General features: G+C 45.3%; 1 protein-coding gene across 2 annotated transcripts in view; it reads right to left on the bottom strand.

The window, feature by feature from the left end:
* The window catches only part of GFRA1 (GDNF family receptor alpha 1), a 231,521-nt gene that overhangs the window by 59,093 nt on the left and 149,951 nt on the right, over positions 1–22,477 (bottom strand). For both annotated transcript variants that reach the window (XM_010859290.1, XM_010859291.1), the window contains one exon: positions 11,922–12,258. In XM_010859290.1, the coding sequence (XP_010857592.1) occupies positions 11,922–12,258 (337 nt within the window). The remainder of the gene's footprint in view (positions 1–11,921; positions 12,259–22,477) is intronic.

Below are 22,477 nucleotides of genomic sequence, written 5' to 3'. Positions count from 1 at the left end.
ATTGCATTTAACCCTTATGGCTGCCCTGTGAAGATGGAGTCATTACCTCCATTTATAGATGCAAAACTGAGGCCATGAGCTGTTCATGTCCTTGAACCAGCAGAACCCAGATGAGAGCCCAGGGCCGCCTCACTCACAAACACACTGACAGCTTACTGAAGAGGGAAGAAAGGCCCAACTCCAGCTTGGTGGCACTTTTCACATTGATGGTTGTTTTAAATGCTTGGTTTTTTTTTTTTTTTTGATGCAACATTTTCTGCATAATTAATTGCTTTCGGAAATCACAGAGCAATTTCCCATTCACTGAGCCGGAAATGCCTCGTAGAAATGCAAATGCCAACGTGACTGCAGGATGTCTAAGCTGGGACAGTGCCTGAGTGGGGATCCGGGGTGTTCTTGGGTGGAGTGGGACTCCAAGTCTGGGTGTGAGAGCCAGGCACTAGTCAACGTGACAGCCACCTGGTGCAGGGCGGGGTGTGGGGCAGACTTTCCTGCACAAAATGAGATGGCTCTGGGTCACAGGCTAAGGGAACCACTGTCAGCAACAAACTGCGCATGATCAAAAGAAGTCGAGTGTCCTGTGGAGGCTGGGATGGGAGGGAACAGCCTCAGCTTAAGGGCCCAGTATGCCTGCCAGAATGGGTACCCATGGACCCCAAAGGCTGTTGGTCTGGATAAGGGGGAAGCCCTCTGGGACTACTAGGACCTCTCTTCCCCCCAATTGTTTGCTCCGTGGATAAAACACATGTGAAAAAAAGAAGGGTATGAAATGAAAGCATCCCCTTCTGAAAGAACAGAAAAAAAAAAAAGAGAGAGAGAGAGACTCCAAAATCTGTATGTTGGATTTAGGTCTAGACTTAAGAGGGGAGCTAGGTGATGCTGTCTGAGAACTTCATGGGCCCTACTACCTGAAAAGGTCACCGGGCAGAGCAGAAGAGTCCCCTTGGAAGAGCAACAATCTGCACGAAGCAGCAGAGGGGACCAACTGGGATCTTCGACAAAATGGGCTGAAATCTAGGGTCCCAGAGCTCCCTGCAAGTCCCCCACCCACCTCCGTTTCATCACTTTTCACCCACCGCCTGTTTTATCCGCACTTTATTCAAGACGCAAGCCACAGCATGGAGGTCTTCCTATGATTCATGAACTGGCCAGAGGGCAAGGAGAACATACGTAGGAAGACCAGCACTTGGATGACCCCAACTTGGGGACAAAACCATGGACTGTTTAGAGCCGGCTGTCACTCTGTGACAGCAGAGAGTTTATCTCCCCTGAGATACACAGCCAAGTCCTTGGTATCTGCTGCCCAGGGCAAGGTGAGGGTCAAGGACTCTAAACTCCGGCGACAGTTCAGCAAGGAGTTATGGAGGGAGCCCAGGCAACCAGGTGAGTGGGAACTCCTGGGTAACAGTCACGTGACTTACACAGCTGGGACCCTCAGGTCAGACAGACTGCGCTCAGTGAATGCGCCTGAGTAAGCAGTTGAGTTAATACTAAGAAAATCAGTGTGGTCTGGAAAGATTTTTTTCCTATTTGTAGAAACAACTTTTGCCATCAGTAAGCTGTCACAGAGAAACCACTCTACAATAAGCAATGAGTGCTCAAAAGGAAATTAGATAAAGTAAGAACTTAATGAACATGTATTACCTGAGGAGCGCTTTTTATTTTTTTTTTAATGTTTCGAATGATGCTAAGGGGCTGTGATGAACATTATGTCCTAAGCTCTGTGAAAACTGTCTTTAAAACCGATGCTGTCTTAGTTACTGAGCCATAAAGAGCGTCGAGATCCAGAGGCTGGCCGGGATGATCATTCTGCCTGTCTGGAACGAAAGGTAGTAAGGCTGAACGATGTAAGAACATTACATTCTTGTCGTGAAAGACAATCGTTTGGAAAGAATGACAGAAAACAGGTTTCGGAGTGAGCGAGACCAGGCTGATATCCAGCTCCTCCATGTGGGCTGGGATCACAGAGACCAGTGCCTCTCATCATTAAAACCCAGCAAATGGGTTGTTGCTCCCACGTCTTCCTCAAATCCACAGCCCTGGGCCTCTATCCCGTTTCTACCACCGCTGGTCTCCTCCATGCCGCTCATCCTTTCAGCCCTATTCAGAAGGCAGCTTCTCCAGGAGGTTTTGCTGACCCCCACCCAGGCCAAGGCCCAGTCGGCTATTCTTATCTCTGCCCTCCCGTAGCACTTTGCGTCTTCCTGACCACAGACTCCCACACCAGGCTGAAATAACTGTATTTGCAGCTGTCTTCTTTTTTGTTTGGCTGGTGAGAAACCAGGTCTTTACTCCTGGCACAGTAACTGCAGACCAGCTGGATGGATGGACGGATGGACAGACAGACGGATAAGAGGATGGATGGATAGACGAGGGATGGATGGATGGGTAACTGGAGGAAGGGAGAGATATAGGTATGGATGGATAGATGGGCAGGTAGATTTCCTGTATGCTAAATCCATTCTGAATTCTCCTCTTCCACCCTCTATACCTTTGAATGACACAACAAGGCTCACCCCACTTTTATTCCTAAGAACCTGATCTCCCTCAGCTCTGCTGAGGTCTTTTGTGGATTCTCCAACTCTCCAACTTCCTGCCTCCGTAAGGCCTTTGCTGCTGCTGCTGCTAAGTCGCTTCAGTAGTATCTGACTCTGTGCGACCCCATAGACGGCAGCCCACGAGGCTCCCCCATCCCTGGGATTCTCCAGGCAAGAACACTGGAATGGGTTGCCATTTCCTTCTCCAACGCATGAAAGTGAAAAGTCAAAGTGAAGTCGATCAGTCGTGTCCGACTCTTTGTGACCCCACGGACTGCGGCCCACCAGGCTCCTCCATCCATGGGATTTTCCAGGCAAGAGTACTGGAGTGGGGTGCCATTGCCTTTACAGATACTTTTTACCATAAACCTGGTGTTCCACAGGTTCAGTCTTTGGCCTATTTCTCCTCTCACCCACTTTCTCTGGGGAATAAATTCTATCATATTTACACCCTCATGACTTCTATGTTGATGATCCTCAAATCTATCCCTATATCCAACCCCCTTCTCGGACCTTCCCTCAAGTTTTACACTGATTCACTCATTTATTCATTCAGCAAATACTAAGTGTAGAATACTGTTCAGGCACAGTTTTAGGCACTTGGGATATATCACAGTTCAAGAACCCTAACTGGGGAAGTTACATTATAGTGGACAAAAGAGGCAAACGATAATCAAAACAAATAAATAAATTATATAGTATGTTAGAAGCTGATTAGGGGAGTGGGCAAGGACTTACATGTTAAATAAGGTGACCAGTGTGAACACATTAAAAGGAGATTTAAGGAGACTTGGAGGTGATGGAGTTTGTCTGGAAGCATCTGGGGAAAGAGTGGGCCAGCAGAGACAACAGCTGGACCAAAGGCTAGAGGTGAACACGCATGGTGCATTCGAAGACCAGCAAAGGGACCAGAGTGTCTGAAACAGATGAAGCAGAGACAGGGGAGCCAGAGAAGAGGCCAGACAGGCAAGGGCAAGGGGACAGTTCATGCTGGACTCTGAGATCATTAGAAGGCCTGCGCCTTCATCTCTGAGTGCCTGGCTGTATGGGCACTTCCAGGTGGGTGGAAGCGTGCACTGTGAACCCCATTTCATTTCCCTGAGGCTGGTACTCTCCCCTCCCTCTTGCTGTAGACACTGCCAACGGTGGCTTCCACTGGGCCAGAGGACATGGGCCCTCTGGCTGGTCCAGGGATGGGCACACGAGCCAAACAAGGCTAAAGTCTGTGACTGGGATTTTCCCAACAGGTTTCAGTGGGGGAAGCCCACTCTTTGATGGTGAGATGACAAGATAAGCACCTCTTATCTTGGGTGGGGGGAAGGAAGCGGAGCCCCTGCGCTGCGCAGGCGCAGGGAGGGCCTGGCTGGGGAAAGCCAGAAAGCTGAGTATATCTGGACAGGCATTTTTCAACAACAGGCTCCAGCAGGAACAGACAAATGGCTTCACACCCGCCTCTGCCAAAGTTGAGATAAGAAGAGAGATAGGAGGCGACAAGACGGAGAAAGTTGTAGTGGGTTTCCGCTTGATTCACAGCTCAGGTTACCCCTGTGAGACAGGGACATGGCAGGCTCAGACCCTGCTTAGCTGGTGCCAAGTGGATGCGCTGGCTCGGGGGTAGAGATCTGGAAGATCCACCAGGAAGTGCGCTCCTCCCCACCATTCAGCAGATGCTGGGGGGAGACAGCCCTACTCTCTGCTTGATGAATCTCTACACATACAGGAGCTTTCCCCGACCCCATGGGAGTCCCGGGGGGCTCCAGCCCGGACTGGGTGGCAGGCAGTTCAGGCAGGTGGGGCACCTTAAAAAATGAACCATCCCACCCTGCATCGCTAAAGACACCCATGTAATCATTTGAAATGAAAACTGCTCAAATGAACTGGAAAATGTTTTACTTGTGTTTTGTCATATTCCTGAACCTTTCTTTCCATGGTTCAAAAGTCTGCATTGTCTAATTGCTGATTTCCATTTGTGAATGAATCAGCGTAAAATAAAATTAAGTGCCAAATTAATCTCCCCTTCTAGTTTTAGGCATTAATTATCCTCTGAGCCATTTTCTCGTGCGCTTGCCACATGTCAACACAAGCCCGGAGATCGCGTGATGTCGAATCTAGTTTTCAACTCAGGAAGGTAACCCAAAGAGCGGAGGATGTCCTTGCTCTTTAAAAGTCGCAGTTTACTATGCAAAAGAGCTTTGATTCCAAGCAAAGGAAATACATTCTCCTCTTTTAAAGATATATTAACACTGTCAGACCAAGTAAGTCACTGGAGAAGAAATTCACTGCATGGTCTTGTAACATGCTTCCCCAGTTGTCCAGTTAACACATTAACAACAACATATTTCCTCTACGTATAACAGGGTCAGCCTCAGTGTGGAAAATGCGGTGTTGGCTAGGGCAGAATTTTGAAAGTTACATATGCTGTTCCTCTGGAGCTGTACCAAAGCAGACCTTCATGGTTCTGCTAAAAAAGCAAAACAAAACACAACACAACCAGGCCTCCAGGATACAATTATAGGATCCTTAGTTCCGGGGAAAGTAAATCCGTATATGCTTGGTCACTTGGTCAAAGCTACCATTCTTAGCAACTATGGGGAGGCAGAGCCTGGGTACTGAGTCGGTTTTGTTTAGTTGCTAAGTTGTGCCTGACACTTTTGCAACTCCATGGACTGTATAGCCTGCCAGGCTCCTCTGTCCATGGGATTTCCTAGGCAAGAATACTGGGGTGGGTTGCCATTTCCTTCTCCAGGAGATCTTTCCAACCCAGGGATCGAAAACCAGTCTCCTGCACTGGCAGTGTGTGTATATGTTAAGTCGCTTCAGTCATGTCCAACTGTTTGTGACCCAATGACTCTTTGTGACCCCACCAGGCTCCTCTGTCCATGGGACTCTCCAGGCAAGAATACTGGAGTGGACTGCCATGCGCTCCTCCTGGGGACTTCCCCAACACAGGGATTGAACCTACGTCTTTTATGTCTCCTGCATTGGTCGATGCTTTCTTTACCACTAGCGCCCCCTAGAAAGCCCCTGCATTGGCAGAGAAGCAAGTCAATCCTGGAGTAGGTGTGGACGAGAAAGCCTTGGAGACAGAGGGTCCCAATCCCTTTCCTTTTAAAATTCAATATTATCAGAATCTGTTGAAAAGGTATGCGATACCCTTGACCAAGCACTGTTTAAGCCTTAAAAAAGCAATATGAAACAATATGGATGAACCTGAAAGGCATTATGTTAAGTGAAATAAAACAGTCACAGAAGGACAAATACTGCATCATTTCACTTTACATGAGGTACCTAAAATCATCAAACTCACAGAAGCAGAGAACAGAACTGTCTGCTGCCAGGAACTAGGGGGAGCAGAAGCAGATAGTTTCTGATTAGTGGGAACAAAAGTTCAATTATGCAAGATGAGTAAGTTCTAGAGTTCTACTGTACAATATTTTGCCTGTAGACAATTCCATATTGCACACTTAACAACCTGTTAAGAGAGTAGATTTCATATTAAGTGTTCTTATGGTAGAAAGTGAAGAAGAACTAAAGAGCCTCTTGATGAAAGTAAAACAGGAAGAGTGAAAAAGTTGGCTTAAAGCTCAACATTCAGAAAACTAAGATCATGGCATCTGGTCCCATCACTTAATGGCAAATAGATAGGGAAACAGTAGAAACAGTGGCTGACTTTATTTTTCTGGGCTCCAAAACCACTGCAGATGGTGATTGCAGCCATGAAATTAAAAGACGCTTACTCCTTGGAAGGAAAGTTATGACCAACCTAGACAGCATATTCAAAAGCAGAGACATTACTTTGGCGACCAAGGTCCGTCTAGTCAAGGCTATGGTTTTTCCAGTGGTCATGTATGGATGTGAGAGTTGGACTATAAAGAAAGCTGAGTGCTAAAGAATTGATGCTTTTGAACTGTGGTGTTGGAGAAGACTCTTGAGAGTCCCTTGGACTGCAGGGGGATTCAACCAGTCCATCCTAAAGGAGATCAGTCCTGGGTGTTCATTGGAAGGACTGATGCTGAAGCTGAAACTCCAATACTTTTGCCACCTGATGCGAAGAGCTGACTCATTTGAAAAGACCCTGATCCTGGGAAAGATTGAGGGCAGGAAGAGAAGGGGACGACAGAGGATGACATGGCTGGATGGCATCACCGACTCAATGGACACGGGTTTGGGTAAACTCTGGGAGTTGGTGATGGACAGGGAGGCCTGGCGTGCTGCAGTCCATGGGGTCGTAAAGAGGTGGACACGACTGAGTGACTGAACTGAACTGAACACAATAAAACTTCAAGAAAAGAAGGAAAATGTTAACTACAACACTCAATCCCACCTAGGATGCACTGCCAGTCAAGGGAGAGTCTGAGATGCTGTGTTCAAGCTGCAGGGCTGGATCTGATGGGAATCCCCTAGGACCCAGCCCCCAGGGCAAAATGTCACGTTTTGGGAAATAGTGGGTGCAGACTGAGTAGGAACTAAGAGTTGTTAGTCTGCACCCAAGGATGTGGCACCTGAGCTGCAGGTGCAGAATAACCAAGAAGGGCACAGCCACCAAACCACCAAGCATAGTCCAGGCTGCTCGCAACAGCGACACCATGAGGCGGCTGCAAGAGTCACAAGTCAGGAGTGCTGGTCAGTAGCCTCCGGCTCCCTCTTTGCCTCCGGCTTCCCTCTTTGGAAGCAGAACAAGTTCTGGCACATAAGTCTATAATTCGTAGATGAAAACAGGAGGGGGCTTGCTCAAGAGGAAGATACTAGTCCTTTTGATAATGAAGAACAGTGAAGGTGCCTGAGTGATTAATTAGAAAAATTAAAGAGCTATGAACATATTTGTTTGTAGCACCCAATAACCTCAGACATGCAGATGACACCATCCTTATGGGAGAAAGCGAAGAAGAACTAAAGAGCCTCTTGATGAAAGTGGAAGAGAAGAGTGGAAAAGTTGGCTTAAAACTCAACATTCAGAAAACTAAGATCATGGCATCTGGTCCCATCACTTCATGGCAAGTAGACGGGGAAACACTGGAAACAGTGACAGACTTTATTTTGGGGGGCTCTCAAATCACTGCAGATGGTGGCTGCAGCCATGAAATTAAAAGACGCTTGCTCCTTGGAAGAAAAGTTATGACCAACCTAGACAGCATATTAAAAAGCAGAGACATTACTTTATTAACAAAGGTCCATCTAGCCAAAGCTATGGTTTTTCCAGTAGTCATGTATGGATGTGAGAGTTGGACTCTAAAGAAAGCTGAGTGCCAAAGAATTGATGCTTTTGAACTGTGGTGTTGGAGAAGACTCTTGAGAGTCCCTTGGACTGCAAGGATATCCAACCAGTCCATCTTAAAGGAAATCAGTCCTGAATATTCACTGGAAGGATTGATGCTGAAGCTGAAGCTCCAATACTCTGGCCACCTGATGTGAAGCACTGACTCATTTGAAAAGACCCTGATGCTGGGAAAGACTGAAGGCATGAGGAGAAGGGGACGCCAGAGGATGAGATGGTTGGATGGCATCACCGACTCAATGGACATGAATTTGAGTAAATTCCGGGAGTTAGTGATGGACAGGGAGGCCTGGCGTGCTGTAGTCCGTGGGGTCGCAGAGTCGGACACGACTGAGCGACTGAGCTGAACTGAGCCAGGGTCCAAGTGCTGAGCTTACTTAGTATGTCAGAGTTTGGGGGGAAGGAGGAGAGTTGCCAGTTTAAATTTTGTACATATAACCAGGTGCATCAAGGATAAAGGAATCGGCTCCCTTTAGGATCAAACCCAGTCCTGACATTCTTCCAGGCACTAAGGAAGACAACCAGAGAAAACTGGCAAGGGAGATACTGCGCTTCAGGGTAAGACCTGGAGGCTGTTACATTTCATCACCCCCTTCCTGCTACTGCCTCCCAGTTTGCTTTTCTGCAGACAAGCTTAGGAGGACTAAACACTCAAGCTCTCGCCTCTCCATTGCCGCTCCAAGAGGAAAAAAACCTGTCGGCTTCTCTAAAAGGGGAAGGCAGTAAAGGCAAATAAAGTCAAAAGGCAACGCTGAAGTTGCATCTGCTCTGTTTGAAGGCGTAAGGCCGGAGAGACAGGTTTTGTGCAGAGGCGCTGCTGATCCCTGGGGAAGGAAACCTGTGTGCTTCGAGTTGGAAAACATTAAGTGCAGGGAAGTTTTAATGAGCTTCAGCAGCTCTTTGATAATGGCTGATGTTGAGATGGCAATGGAGCATTTGAAAGGCAAGCTTTCAAAGAATATGCTTTTTAGGAAGTGATTTCCCCTCTTGTCATCCCTTCCCTTTGGGGATCCTCACATTGGGCCTTTCGCCATCCCACTGGGGGTACCTCCCTTCCTCCAGTGGATCTAGGTCAGAGCTACTTTAACATTGTAGCTACTTTAACAGGAATCCCCCTCCGCCAAAGCTCCAGCTGCTGCTGTGGGTAGTAGTAACTACAATGGCTTCACCGAGATGGATCGAGCAGGGATGCAATAAAAGGCATAAAATTAAAGACAAGATTAATAAAACCTGATGAAAGAAAACACTGCCAGCCTACCTAGCAGCTTAAATTACATTTACCACATGCGACAGGGAGGGGGTAATCATGAGTAATAAGTCCAGGCTCAGCTAGGGAAAGAAATTCCAGCCTAAATAACGACAGGTAACACCAGGGGAAGTCACTGAATCACCTTCCTAGAGAGGACTCAAGACAGGGTATAAAACCCATCAATCACACTGAGGCCAATTTCCCCTGGTAGGGCCCCCGACAGTCTAGGATCTAGACTCCCAAACAGCCCAGAGCCAGAAACACGGCAGACACACAAAAGCGGCTTCTGGTTGTCACTTCCAGTCCAGTGGTGGCTGCTGTCACCACAGCCCGACCTTCGGAGTGACCAGGCACAGTCAGTCCTTAGGTGAGGGCTGTCCAGCTGTCCCCTGTTCCTTGTCACTCCATCAGCTGAAGTCACTCCATGCCACCAGGGCTGCCACAACACACATGGTCCCTGGAGCCAACCTGGTCCCTAAACAGCACCCAAACCATCCCCTTACCTACAGATTCTTCCTTCCTCCTCCTCGGAACACTCGCAAGTTCCCAAACTTCTTGCTGTTTCTCACTGCAGCTTAGCAGGGAAGCAATCTGATTTGACTAGTTCTCACCAACCCTCCAAAGAGTCTCTCTTTTCATAGGGCAGGCCAAGTGATGCAAACGAACCCTCAGAATAGGCTTTCAGGCTGCAGAGGGGGTATCAGGAACCCCCTCTGGACCTCTCGTGCAAGACACAACTTGCTAGAAGAGGAGGGAAGGCTCCATCACCATGCTCTCTCCCTCCTCCCAGCCGTAGCCCAGTGGACAGAGGGCTGACTCACTGCTCCATTCCCCGCTTATAGCAGCCTCCCATCTCCAGGCCTCCTGGCTTGAACCATCAGTGAAAAGGTAATGTTTCCTGCAGAGACACGGATGGCTGTAGCTGGCTTCCAGCCAAGGAAAACCCTGGAAAGTCCTGCTCTTAGCAAAAGGATTCCTTCTGCTCAAACCAAAGACCGAAGGGGACCAGGGACATGGGATTCGGGTGCAGGGTCTTCAGGTGATAATTTTTAGATTTTCAGATCCCTGGCATTCTAATCCGAGAGGAAGCTCCGCAGTTTCTCCCTTGGTCTGGCCCCTCATAGCACTCAGTGGTAAAGAACTTGCCTGCCAATGCAGGGGACATAAGAGACGTGTGTTCGATCCCTGGGTGGGGAAGATCCCCTGAAGGAGGGCCTGGCAACCCATTCCAGTATTCTTGCCTGGAGAATCCCATGGACAGAGGGGCCTGGCGGGCTGCAGTCCATGGGGGTCACAAAGAGTCAGAAAGGACTGAAGTGACTTAGCACTAGAGAGTTCTCAGAGTCCCGGGATGATTGGTTTCCCCAGGTTATGGCTGCAAGGAGGCCCTGCCTCTTCCTCAGGACCCTTAGAATACAGCCATCCCTGCTCGCAGCGCTTAGCTAGGAGGGTCTCACTGAAACAGGGGTGACAGGTGAGGAAGGGCCTCACTGCCTGAACACCTGACTTCTCCCACAACGAGCTCAGTCATTTGAGTTCTTCCTCATATAATTTCCGTCTTGGAAAAAAAATGGAGACACTACTTCCAGAAAGTCTTCAGCACGAGGGGGGTTCTATGATTAACGAGCACTTCTATTTTCCTTTGGTCACTATTAGAGCTAGTCTAAGGAAAGAATGGGACTCCAGTCTATCAGAAGAAAACTTAAACCGACCAGAACTTCCCCTCACCAGAATCCTCCCAACTAATCAGACAGATTCTTCTCTGCCTTCTGCTCCTGAGAAAGGGGAAACTTACAAGAAAACAAGCATAGAGTCACACCTTCACCTACTTGTCCGCCCGTGAAATTCATCAAGTGCGTGGGATTTTGTCAGCGACCGTATTTGAAGACTCCTGACTCTGTCCCGGGGGCAGAGTACAGGCGCTGACCGACGATGCCCCCATCTGCATCTCTAACCTGACATCCACCCTGTGCTCTGAGTGCAGCACCGGCATTGCCTCAGGCTGCGAAGACTCGAGCCTCTGCTAATCAAAATCTACCGGCTTCCATCAGCAATGAATTCAACCCGAAGTTCTGGAAGGACACACATCAAATTGTCGACAGTGACGGCTGGGAGCAAGTGAGAACAGAAAGAAAAGAAACCTTTCCTTTCTTTCTACTTAATTCTCTACAGCTTTTTTGCTCTGAAAAAAAAAAAAAAATATATATATATATATAGAATATATTCATGGAGTCCCCGAAACATTAAAATAAATTAATACATGGCCAAAAAGGAAAAGCAAGTGCCTGTTTTCGGCAACACAGCCCAGACTCTGCCAGGTCTCTGATCGGGGCTAAGATCCAGAAGCATGGAAAGTATCTATTCTCAGACAGGTTGATGATTAAATGGCCCAGAACAGACCTAGGCATTCTGGAAGTTCTCTTCAGGGCTGGACACAGCTCCACCCTCTTGCTGCTGTCTTCCAGCTTTGTGATCTTGATGCAAAGAGCCCCTATATTTCTATTAGCCCTCATCCCCCTTTTGGACCCCTGGCAGATCTCAGTTCTAGTAGTGAGGGCACGTGTCTTCAAGCTCACCTGACCTCAGGTGACTCTCCAAACTTACTGAGCACAGTCCTATTTCCCTCATTCCCTCATTCTCACATTAAAGATGGAAACCTTCCTGAGTGCAAGAGCCTGATGCCTGACCAGTTTCTGAAGGACCTTGTACTGGAGGCAGAGGTCAGTTTTGGCCCCATCCATCCCAACCACTCCCCTCTCCCACCCCACGCATAAATTGAGAAAACAGAAACCGGGCCACTGAAGCCGCGAAAAGGTTCTCTCCGCCACCTCATTCATCACGCAGCTGCCAGCTCACTTACCTGCAGATGTAATTGGTCTTGCAGGAGTCCTGCAAGTTCAAGCAGTTGGGTTTCTCCCTCTCCTCGTAGGAGCACACGGGCACGATGGTCTGCCGCCTCCGCTCAGTGCAGGCGATGTCCCGGCAGGAACAGAAGAGCATCCCATAGCTGTGCTTGGCCGGGACCTTGTCGAAGAACTGCCGGAGGGCCTTGTGGCACTTGCGCCGGTTGCAGACGTCATTGGACATGCTGGTGGTGCACGGGGTGATGTAGGCCGACCGGTACTTCTTGCAGGTATCGTCCAGGTTGCAGGCCTTGGCAGCGTCCAGGCAGTTGTTCCCTTTCGAGATGTGCTCCACTGCGGAAAGGAGAGAGAGGCAGGTGACCACAGGGCTGGGTGCCGGGGCAGCTTGCACAGGTCCTCTGCTTGCACGGAGACCTGGCCTCTCACCACCTGGCAGGCCTGGCAGCTCTCCTCAGCTCTGTGTTTTGAAGCTAATAACTTAATGAGTTTGTGACAATGAGGAAGCATCAGGGGCACAGAGGCTAGGAGCCCGAGGCTGCACACAAGCTCCTAGCATTGTCTCAGAGGTATAATTAGGAGGTACTGAGTGAGGCCAAAGGAGCTCAGACACCTGCCTGCCTGGGTCTAAACAAGGCAACAGGAGAACAAGTTTCCAGCTCCTGGCTGGTAAACTGAAATTAGGATAAAAGAAAAAAGCAGCAAATTATATACTTGTTTATTATATAGTATATAAAATGATATGCTGAATGTAAGTATAATTGCCATGCGATCCTCCAGGAATATAATTATGTAATAAATGCACATAGCACATGCTAATTACTATATGATTACAGAGTAATTGCATGGTTATTTGAGCCCAGAAGACAAAATATTATGCCAGCTCTCTAAACAGGAAGAAGCCACTACATCGAAGCTGTATTTAAGTTTGAGCTCACAGGCCACTGGAAGGAAACCAGCATAAATTATGTAAAAATTTGCAAACCTCAATTACCATTTAACTTACCACATAGAAAATGTGGGATCTATGAGTACTGAGGTTGCAGATTAGAAAAATTCAGTTAGTATCCTGGATAGAATTTCAGGGGGCTTACAAACCATAGGCCTTAGAAATCTCACAAAACATAGGTTGCCTTCTGCCCAAGCCCTCTGTGCTCAGGCTTTCAGAGAAACCAGGGCCATCCACGGCCAGGAGGCCTTCTGTGAGGCTGGAGACAGAACACATAGGAGGTGGGGCCCACTGGGGTGGCTGGGTGGGCTGGCAGGGCCAAGTCCAATGGGCAAAGTTAAAAATGAATGGACAAGGGAAACGAAGCCTATTTTTCACAATATAGGTCTTACTAAAGAGAGGGGAAAGTGATGGAAAAACCTCCGAGAGCCAAGTTATATATAATATGGCCCATGGAAAATTAACAATTAGGTGCAGCAATGACCCTCTGGAGACAGCTAGGAGGCAACAGGCAGGCGCCCTACAACTGTGGGATTCAAAGCCCAGGAAGTTTCCGCTCAGGCCTCAGTCCCTTCTTGGGTCCTGAAACCCCCTTTCATTCCCTTTATGTCCCCCATTGATGGGGACCATGAAGGCATTTGAGAATTAGCATGAGAGGAAAGAGAGTTCGGCCAGACTGGATGGGACCGAAAGACAGGACAGTGTGTTTAGTGTCCATATAAAGGGCACCTGGGATATTTTTCCACCTTAAAGAAAGAAGGAAACATGCCATGTCCAAAAACATGAATGAGCCTTAAGGACATGATACTAAGTGAGATAAACCAGTCACAGGAGGACAGTATCCTCTATGACTCTACATGTGCAAGGCATCTAAAACTCTCAGACTCATAGAAGCAGAGAGTTGAATGGTAGTTACTGCTGTTCAACAGTACAAATGATAGTTGCTGCTACTCAATAGTATAAGTGGTCCTACTCCCCATTTCCTCCCTTGTTCCAGCAAGGGAGGAAATGGGGAGTTGTTATTCAAGAAGTATACAGTTTCACTGATGCAAGATGAGTAAGTTCTAGAGATCTGCTGTACAGCATCACAGTTACAGTTAACAATACCGTATTGTGCACTTAAAATCTAAGTGGCATGATTTCACTCTTTTTGATGGCTGAGTAATATTCCACTGTGTATACAAACCACGTCTTCTTTACCCATTGATCTGTCCATGTACACTTTGGTTGTTTCCATGTCTTGGCTAATGTAAATAGTGCTGCAGTAAACATAGGGGTGCATATATCTTTTCAAATGATAGTTTCATCTGAGTATACGCCCAGGAATGGGACTGCTGAATCATAAGGCAGCTCTATTTTTAGGTTTTTTGAGGAACCTCCAAACTCTTTTCCACAGTGACTGCACCAATTTACATTTCCATCAACAGTGGAAGAGGGTTCCCTTTCCTCTACATCCTCTCCAGCATTTGCATATTGTAGACTTTTTAATGATGGCCATTCTGTCTGATGTGAGGTGATACCTCACTGTAGTTATGATTTGCATTTCTCTTAATGTGATGTTGAGCATCTTTTCATCCATCTATTGGCCATCTGTATATCTTCTTTGGAGAAAGGTCTATTTAGGTCTTCTGACCACTGGTACCTAAAAATTATCATACTAAGTGAACTAAGTCAGAAAGAGAAAGACAAATGCCATATGATATCACTTATATGTGGAATCTAAAATACAATACAAATCAACATATCTATGAAACAATAACAGACTCACAGATAAAGACAACAGGCTTGTGGTTGCCAAGGGGGAGTGGGGTTAGGGGAGAGAAGATACAGGAGTTTGGGATTAGCAAAGGCAAACTATTATATATAGAATGGATAAACAATGAGGTCCTTACTGTATAGCACAGGGAACGATATTCAGTATCCTGTGACAAACCATGGTGGAGAAAAATGGGAGAGAATGTATATATGTGTATGGAAACTGACACAACATCATAAATCAACACTGTAAATCAATAAAATTTAAAAAAGAAATATGTCAAGAATATAGTGTTAGTCACTCAGCCAAGTCTGACTCTGTGACCCCATGGACTGTAGCCTACCAGGCTCCTCTGGGCCTGGGATTTTCCAGGCAAGAATACTGGAATGTGTTGCCATTTCCTTCTCTAGGGGATCTTCACAATCCAGAGACCAAACCTAGGTGTCCTGCATTGCAGGCAGATTCTTTTTACCATGTGAGCCACCGGGATCTCATGTTAAATATTCTACTGTTATAAAGCAAAATTTTATACAAGAACAGACACAATAAGTCCAACATTTCAGGGAATCAAAAATTCTCCTTGGTCTACTGATAGTGTGCCTCACTTTAAGAAAGAACTATGTGTAAATATCTGAAATCACAAAAATATACTTGGGCACTACCAGCAGTATCTTACGATGCCCCGGGTTCATGTTTCTCTCTATGACATGCGAATTGAACAATTTAACGTGCAAGGCTATAAACAAGACCTTCCGCCCTTCTTAGGTGAGCAGTGCAGGACGCCAGCAGCTGCACGCACATCCTGCTGGTTTAACAAGCACACCTGAAGCACTTTCTCCATCATGATCTTCCCAAAGTGGCTTCGCTCCTGCGCCTCTGTTTTCACATTCAGGCATTTCAGGACCCAAGGAGTGAAATATTCACCACATGCCCCAACAGATCCCCAGGGCCTCCACCAGGCCCTGGTGACACTTCTGGTTTTTTCCTCTTTTGAGAGGTGGTGCTGTTGGGCCCGCTGGCAGCAGTGATGGATAATCCTGAAGGACTACAACTGTAGATTTCTTTTATTTATTTTCATTTAAAGCTGTCTGGGTCTTCATTGCTGCGCCTGGGTTTTCTCTGGTTGCGGCCAGTGGGGATATGCTCTAGGTACGTCACGTGCGCTCCAGAGTGTGTGAGCTCAGTAGCTGTGGCACATGGGCCTAGCTGCCCCACGGCATCTGGAATCTTCCTAGACCAGGGATCTAACCCCCCAGGTCCCCTGCATTGGCAGGCAGGTTCTTAACTACTGGACTACCAAAGGAAGTCTTGGAGCTTTCTAAGTTATGCATTTTGGAATGATGATCTAAAATAAATGACCAAACTCTGGATCATCCGGATAAGGCCCTTAAGGCTAGTTGATAAGTCGTGTCCCGCTCTGTGACCCCATGGACTGCAGCATGCCAGGCTTCCCTGTCCTTCACTATCTCCCAGAGTTTGCTCAAACTAACATCCATTGAATCAGCAATGCCATCTAACCATTTCATCCTCTGTCGCCCCCTTCTCCCTCTGCCCTCAATCCTTCCCAGCATCAGGGTCTTTTCCAATGAGCTAGCTCTTCGCATCAGGTGGATATACTTTATGATCTCTGGCTAAAATGAAAGGAATACAGGAGCAGAGGTTGACCTAATACTTACATGATGTAGCCAGGGACATAGGAACAAACAGTTCATGTAAGTTCAAATGGAGAAAAATGACAGAAAAATTAAGTGCAGGCCTGTCAAACTCAAACTGTCAAACTCAAAACAGTACATGCTGAAACAGAGAATTACATACAAACTGCAAGTTTCAGCAGACAGTATTATTTCTCATATTACATGTATGTTATCAACTCACATTTCATAGTTTTTAATGTTTTGTTAACACTTAATTTGTGTGTGTTGTCTTTACAGTTTGTATAAAAGCAAAGAATAAGAGCTGATGGTTTTATGTTCATAAACTTCAAATAAAATTATAATGAAAATAATTAAACTTAACACCCAAGGTCCAGAAAATTTACTTCTCTCTGGCAGTTATCCATATAATACAGTTTTTAAAAACTGGCCTGGAAAAAAGCTCTTTGACATGGGTTTTGGCAGTGATTTTTTGGGTATGACATAACCCATAACAACAAAAAATAAACAAGATGAATTACACCAAACTAGAAAGCTTTTGCACAGCAAAGAAAACCATCAACAGAATGAAAAGGTGACTTATGGAAAGGGAGAAAATACTTGCAAATCATGTTCTGATATGGAGTCAATTTCCAAAATATATAAAGAACTTATATGATTCAATCACCAAAGTAACAACAATAATAATAATAACTCAAGTTTAAAAATGGGCAAAGGACCTGAAGAGACATTTTTCCAAAGAAGATATATGAAAGGCCAACAGGTCCATGAAAAGATGCTGATTGGTAGGGAAATGAAAATCAAACCACAATGAGATATCACCTCAGGCCTGTTAGAATAACTGTCATCAAGAGAACTTGTCAGAAAGACAAGAGATAATAAGTGCTGGTGAGATGGTGGAGAAAAGAGAAGCCTTGTGTACAGTTGGTGGGACTGTAAATTGGTACAGTCACTACAGAAAACAGAGAAAACAGTAAAAAGCTTGCTCAAAAAATTAAAAATAGAGCTAACATTTTCACACGACTGCGAGCTATCATATGATCCAGCAATTCCACTCCTGGGTATATATCCAAAGGAAACAAAATCACTTTGTCAAAGAAATATCTGCACTCCCATGTTCATTAAAGCATCATTTACAATAGTCAAGTGTTCATCAAGGAACAAACAGATAACAAAAATGTGGTGTAGATTTTCAATGGAACCCTATCCAGCCATAAAAGGAAGGAAATACTGCTATTTGCAACAACACAGGTGAACCTGGAGAGCACTATGCTGAGTACAATACGTCAGACAGAGACAAATATCGTCTGATCACATTTATATGTGAAATCCAAAGAAAAGTTTTGCATGAAGTGGGAATAGGATGAATCATTTTATGTCCAAACCAATGGCTCATAGTTCACTCCATTCAGCACCTGGCATGCTTCAGCCTCACTTTGAGCTGATTCTGTTTTCACTGATAAATAACACTGCTAGAGCACCATCTCCTTATCATTATTTCAGCCAGATTCCAGAGTGTGCAACCTGGCACATTACGATAGGCAAGAGGCCACTAACTGATTTCCAGCTTACCGGTAAATGAGTCACTTTTTGCTTCTAATTCTCATTCACACAAAACATTCTCATAACCCTTCCCAAATTGATACATGAAGCCAGCATTACCCAAATAGTAGAATCTAATGCAAAACAAGAAGAAAATTACAGGCAAATATTTCTTAGAAAAGAGTACAAAAAACAACAACATTAAATAAACTGGTAAGTTAGATTTCACTAAGTTAAAAACTCATCAAAAGACACTTAATTTCTTAAGAAATGAAGAAAACAAATAAGACAAATCACAGACTAGAAGAAAATATTTGCAAAACATGTATCTGACAAAGGACAAATATCTAAAACATATTTGCATTCATGCTCAGTCGCTAAGTCATGTCCAACTCTTTGTAACCCCACGGACTGTAGCCTGCCAGACTCTTCTGTCCATGGGATTTCCTAGGAAAGAATACTGGAGTGGGCTGACATTTCCTTCTCCAGGAATCTCTGCAACACAGGGATCCAGTCCGTGTCTTCTGCAGGGGTGATTGGCAGGGGGATTCTTTACCACTGAGCTACATGGGAAGCCCAACATAAAAAACAACCCAATTGAAAAATGGGTTTTTCTTCATAAAAGAAGTTGTATGAATGGTCAGTAAGCACATAAAAAGTGTCAAACATCATTAGTTATCAGGGAAATGCAAATTACAACCACTATATTGGTGGTTAAATTTAAATCTGACAACTTCAAATGTTTACAAAGATGTGGAGCTCCTGGAATCTCATACATTCCAAAAGGAAAGTAAAATCGTCCATCCACTTGGGAAAGCTGGGGGCAGATTTTTATAAAATTACACATATACCTACCCTATAGCCCAGCATTTCCACTTCTAGGTATTCACCCCAAAAAATGAGGATATATGTCCATAAAAATATTAGGACAAGAGTATGACAGCACTTTATTGATAACAACCAAAGACTAGAAACAGCTTATGTATCCATCAGTAAGAAAATGCCTAGCAATCCGTGGTCTATCCACATAATGGAATAACCCTCAGAAATAAGAACAGATGAACTATTAATACACACAATGGCATGGATAAATCTCAAAAACACTGTTCTAAGGGGGAGGGAGGAAGCGTTACGAGAAAAGTACACACTGAATAATTTTGGGTTGGCCAAAAATTTCGTTTGGATTTTTTTTTTTTCCATAACATCTTTTTATCCAACTCAACATATACTTGCAAGTTCTGGAAACGGCAAAATTAATTTATGATGGAAAAATAATCTGAAGAGTGGTTGCTTCTAGGGGATGGAGGTGGGGGCTGATTGGAAAAAGGCAAGAGGAACTTTCTGGGGTGACAGTAATATTCTTTATCTCAGTAGAAATTTTGGTCAAAACTCAGAATGGGACACAACGTCTGTACATACAGAAATTTTACCTCAAGGAAAAATAAATATTAAAAACTGGCTAATGGTAAATATCCTGAAGCATTTAGGGGAAGCATATTGATATCTGCATTTTTAAAACTTTGATGAACTGCTAGATGCACAGAAGGATGGGTGGATGGATACTTACAGAGCAACTACATTCAAATGTCATGGTAGCTTCTAGAAGGCGACTGTATGTTTGAAAATGTGCAAACAAAACACTGAAAAAAGTTGATTCATGTATATACCTTATTCTTTTTTTTAAAGAAAAGTCTCACATGCACAGAATATGGAAAACAACAACCCTTAGCACTGAAAACTTTCACCTCCCTCTTAAGAGTCCTCACAAATTCACTGCCAGCTCTCTCTCAGATACCCTGCTGCAGTGAAGTTCACAATAAGCAGAGGTGAAATCACAGGACATAGCAGTCAGAAGTGAGCTTTTACTTGGTGGGAAGATTGATGCCCCATATGTATTAAATGCATTTCCCAGTGCACAACACTGCGACCTCACAGATTTGAGGGCAGAGGGAGAAGTGGCCAGAAGACATGGATTTAGGGCACTGAGTCACACCCAACACCCCATCCACTCACACACGGGAGGGCGGAGGCACAGGCACGCGCCTGGTTTACGGGCTGGACACGCGCACCTTCTCGCCTGTGTGGGAGGGCTTCGGAACAGCTTTACCATAACTCTGAGCACCATCCTCTCCACAGCTCATTTTAGAGCTCAGCATTAAACTGTTGCTACCACCCTCCTCCTCCAACTCTAATCTCCCCCTCCATCTGCTGTTACTCATTCTTTAACTTGGTAGAATGTCTGGGATGCTGTCTGAATGGGAAGCATTCTCAGAATGAAGGCTGTTTACTAGAAATTCTTTCTTCTGGGGGAGGGCGTGTGCATGTGGGTTTGGCGGGCTAAAGAACTCCCTCCAGCACCCGCCGGGCACTGTGTGATGGAGAAGCCCATTACCCAGCTTTTCCTTTCAAAGTTACACATCACCCCGCTGTTACTTTGCGGGTTACATATGGCTTTCTCTGTCATCATTCTAAGCTTTTCTGGCTGTGATCACATCTGATGTGACTTGTTTCCTGTTTTCTTGGGAGGTATAACCTTCACAGCAACTGGAGGGCCAGCTCCCAGACCATAGAATAAAAAGATGTTGCTAAAGGAGCAATGAATTTAGAGTCAGGGGGTTGAAACATGGTCCAGTTACCTGAGTGCTTTTCCTGGGTGGGCCTCAGTTTCCCCACTTGTAAGATGATATATCTAAGGTCCCTTCAAGCCTCAGGGTTTTTTATTTGATGCTTATAAAGTAAATTGCCTTTTCTGATTATAATATCGAGTATTTAGGATACAGCTTGATCAGGGATGGAAGATAAAAAACGAAAACCAAAACCAAGCCAGCTCTTGACCTCTCAGCTGTTTGCTGCTCCGAAGAGTATAGGAACCAACGATTTCCACCCCGACCTTCAGACGGAGCAAATGTAAAGAGTCCCTGCAATACAGGGAGATGTGGAGGTGTCGAGGATGAATTACGCACTGGGAGACGTTTTCACATTCTAAATTCCTCTGGCGCAAGGATCTGCCTTGATCTCAAGTACAATCCTCACACTGTCCCAAATCAAAGAGGCTATCGCTGTGTCTGGCAGCCCTTCATTATTTACAGTTAGAAAACGCCACCGTTATTGGCAAATGCTCAGACCAGCAAACCAGTCAAAATGATTCAGGATGAAACACAGATGCAAGCATCTAGAAATCATTTCTATAGGTTATGAGGTGGAATAGAACAGTAACTATATTAAAATTTGCATGGCTCGCATGAAGATGCGTTTTTATTAAGCAGAAAGTTCACAAGACACAGTGAAAGACCGTTGTTTACAAATGCTTGCCAATTTCCGGGTATCTTTCTGCCTTTCTTTTTAGGGCTGCAGAATTGAATTCACAACCAGTTTCCTCTTACTTTCTGGCTTGATTAATTACCATGTTGACATAACTACTGTTCTTCTCCTAATAGGCTCCCTCTAACGTGTTATCCCAGCAAATAAAAAATACTCAAAAAGCTCCAAGCTCTTCACAGGGGTAGAGCAGGCTTTTCTGGAAGCTCACACGGACAGTCTGGTCTTCTGCTGTCCACGTGGATCAGATGGCAAATCTGATCGTACAGGCTGTGACCCTTGTAATCGATCCTACAAGAGCTTGGCCTTTTCCAGCTGGGGTGCTAAAAATTACATTTAAAAGGCAATGTTGGCTCTTTGGAGCCCATTTTGTCCTTCATACACCGTTTGAGACATATTGTATTACACAATGATGAATCTCCTCCTTGCCTTGTTTTTTCACACCTTCCACAACTACATTAAGCCTCAAGTCATATCCAAGACTTCTCTCTAGGGTTCACAGTGACTGAATTATTCTGAATATCTGTGAATTTGGATATAATTCTTCTGCCTGGTGAAGACAGTGCCCTGTATTAACCACGAGTCAGGCACTCGCCCCATGCTTGCTCACTCGAAGTTCACCCATTAGAGCTTCTGTTTCCATAAAGAACACACTGTGGCCCACACCCTCCACACCATCCATATCTTAAAAAATTAGATGCCTCCTATAAGTGGTGTGTAAGTAAGTCACATGCTTGCTGCTGCAAAATGATTAATAGTGCTGTCTCAGCAAATGGGATCATTACATTTTTAATTAACCTTTCCAACCTCCTCCACCTTTTCCTTTTGTTACACATTGGATCTCTGAAGTTTTCTACTTGTTTATGTTCAACTAGCTTTGAAATAAAGGCATGAAAAACGATAGCAGGTGATGCAGGAGCTGGTGCCCAGGTGAGGTGGCTGGTGAGGGGCAGTGCCTAATTGTACATGGGACCTGGGGACAGGCACTCGGAACTTGATGGCTGGGTTCCCATCTAATTTTTGTTCTGGCAGCTTAGCGTTATTTAATGGCCTTGGCTACCAGGAAACTGGCTTTTTAAAATCTCTTTCAACCTAATTATAATTACTGTGTATAAATCATACAATGATCAATTATAAAAATCTCGGGTTCATAAATATTTAACTTAGCATTTAAATCCACACTGCAGGAGTGCATGAAAATTCCAAGCCCATCTCTTTGCAAACAACTGCTTTATTTCAGTTCCAATGCCAATTACTGAGAATTGAACCAAGTCTGCGTTGCAGCACACTCAGGCACATACTTGAACATAATGCCTTTCTGTGTATTAAGATGGCACA

Source organism: Bison bison, unplaced genomic scaffold, assembly GCF_000754665.1.
Source record: "Bison bison bison isolate TAMUID 2011002044 unplaced genomic scaffold, Bison_UMD1.0 scf7180017864456, whole genome shotgun sequence".
NCBI lineage: Eukaryota > Metazoa > Chordata > Mammalia > Artiodactyla > Bovidae > Bison > Bison bison.
This window is presented reverse-complemented; position numbering and strand designations above follow the sequence as displayed.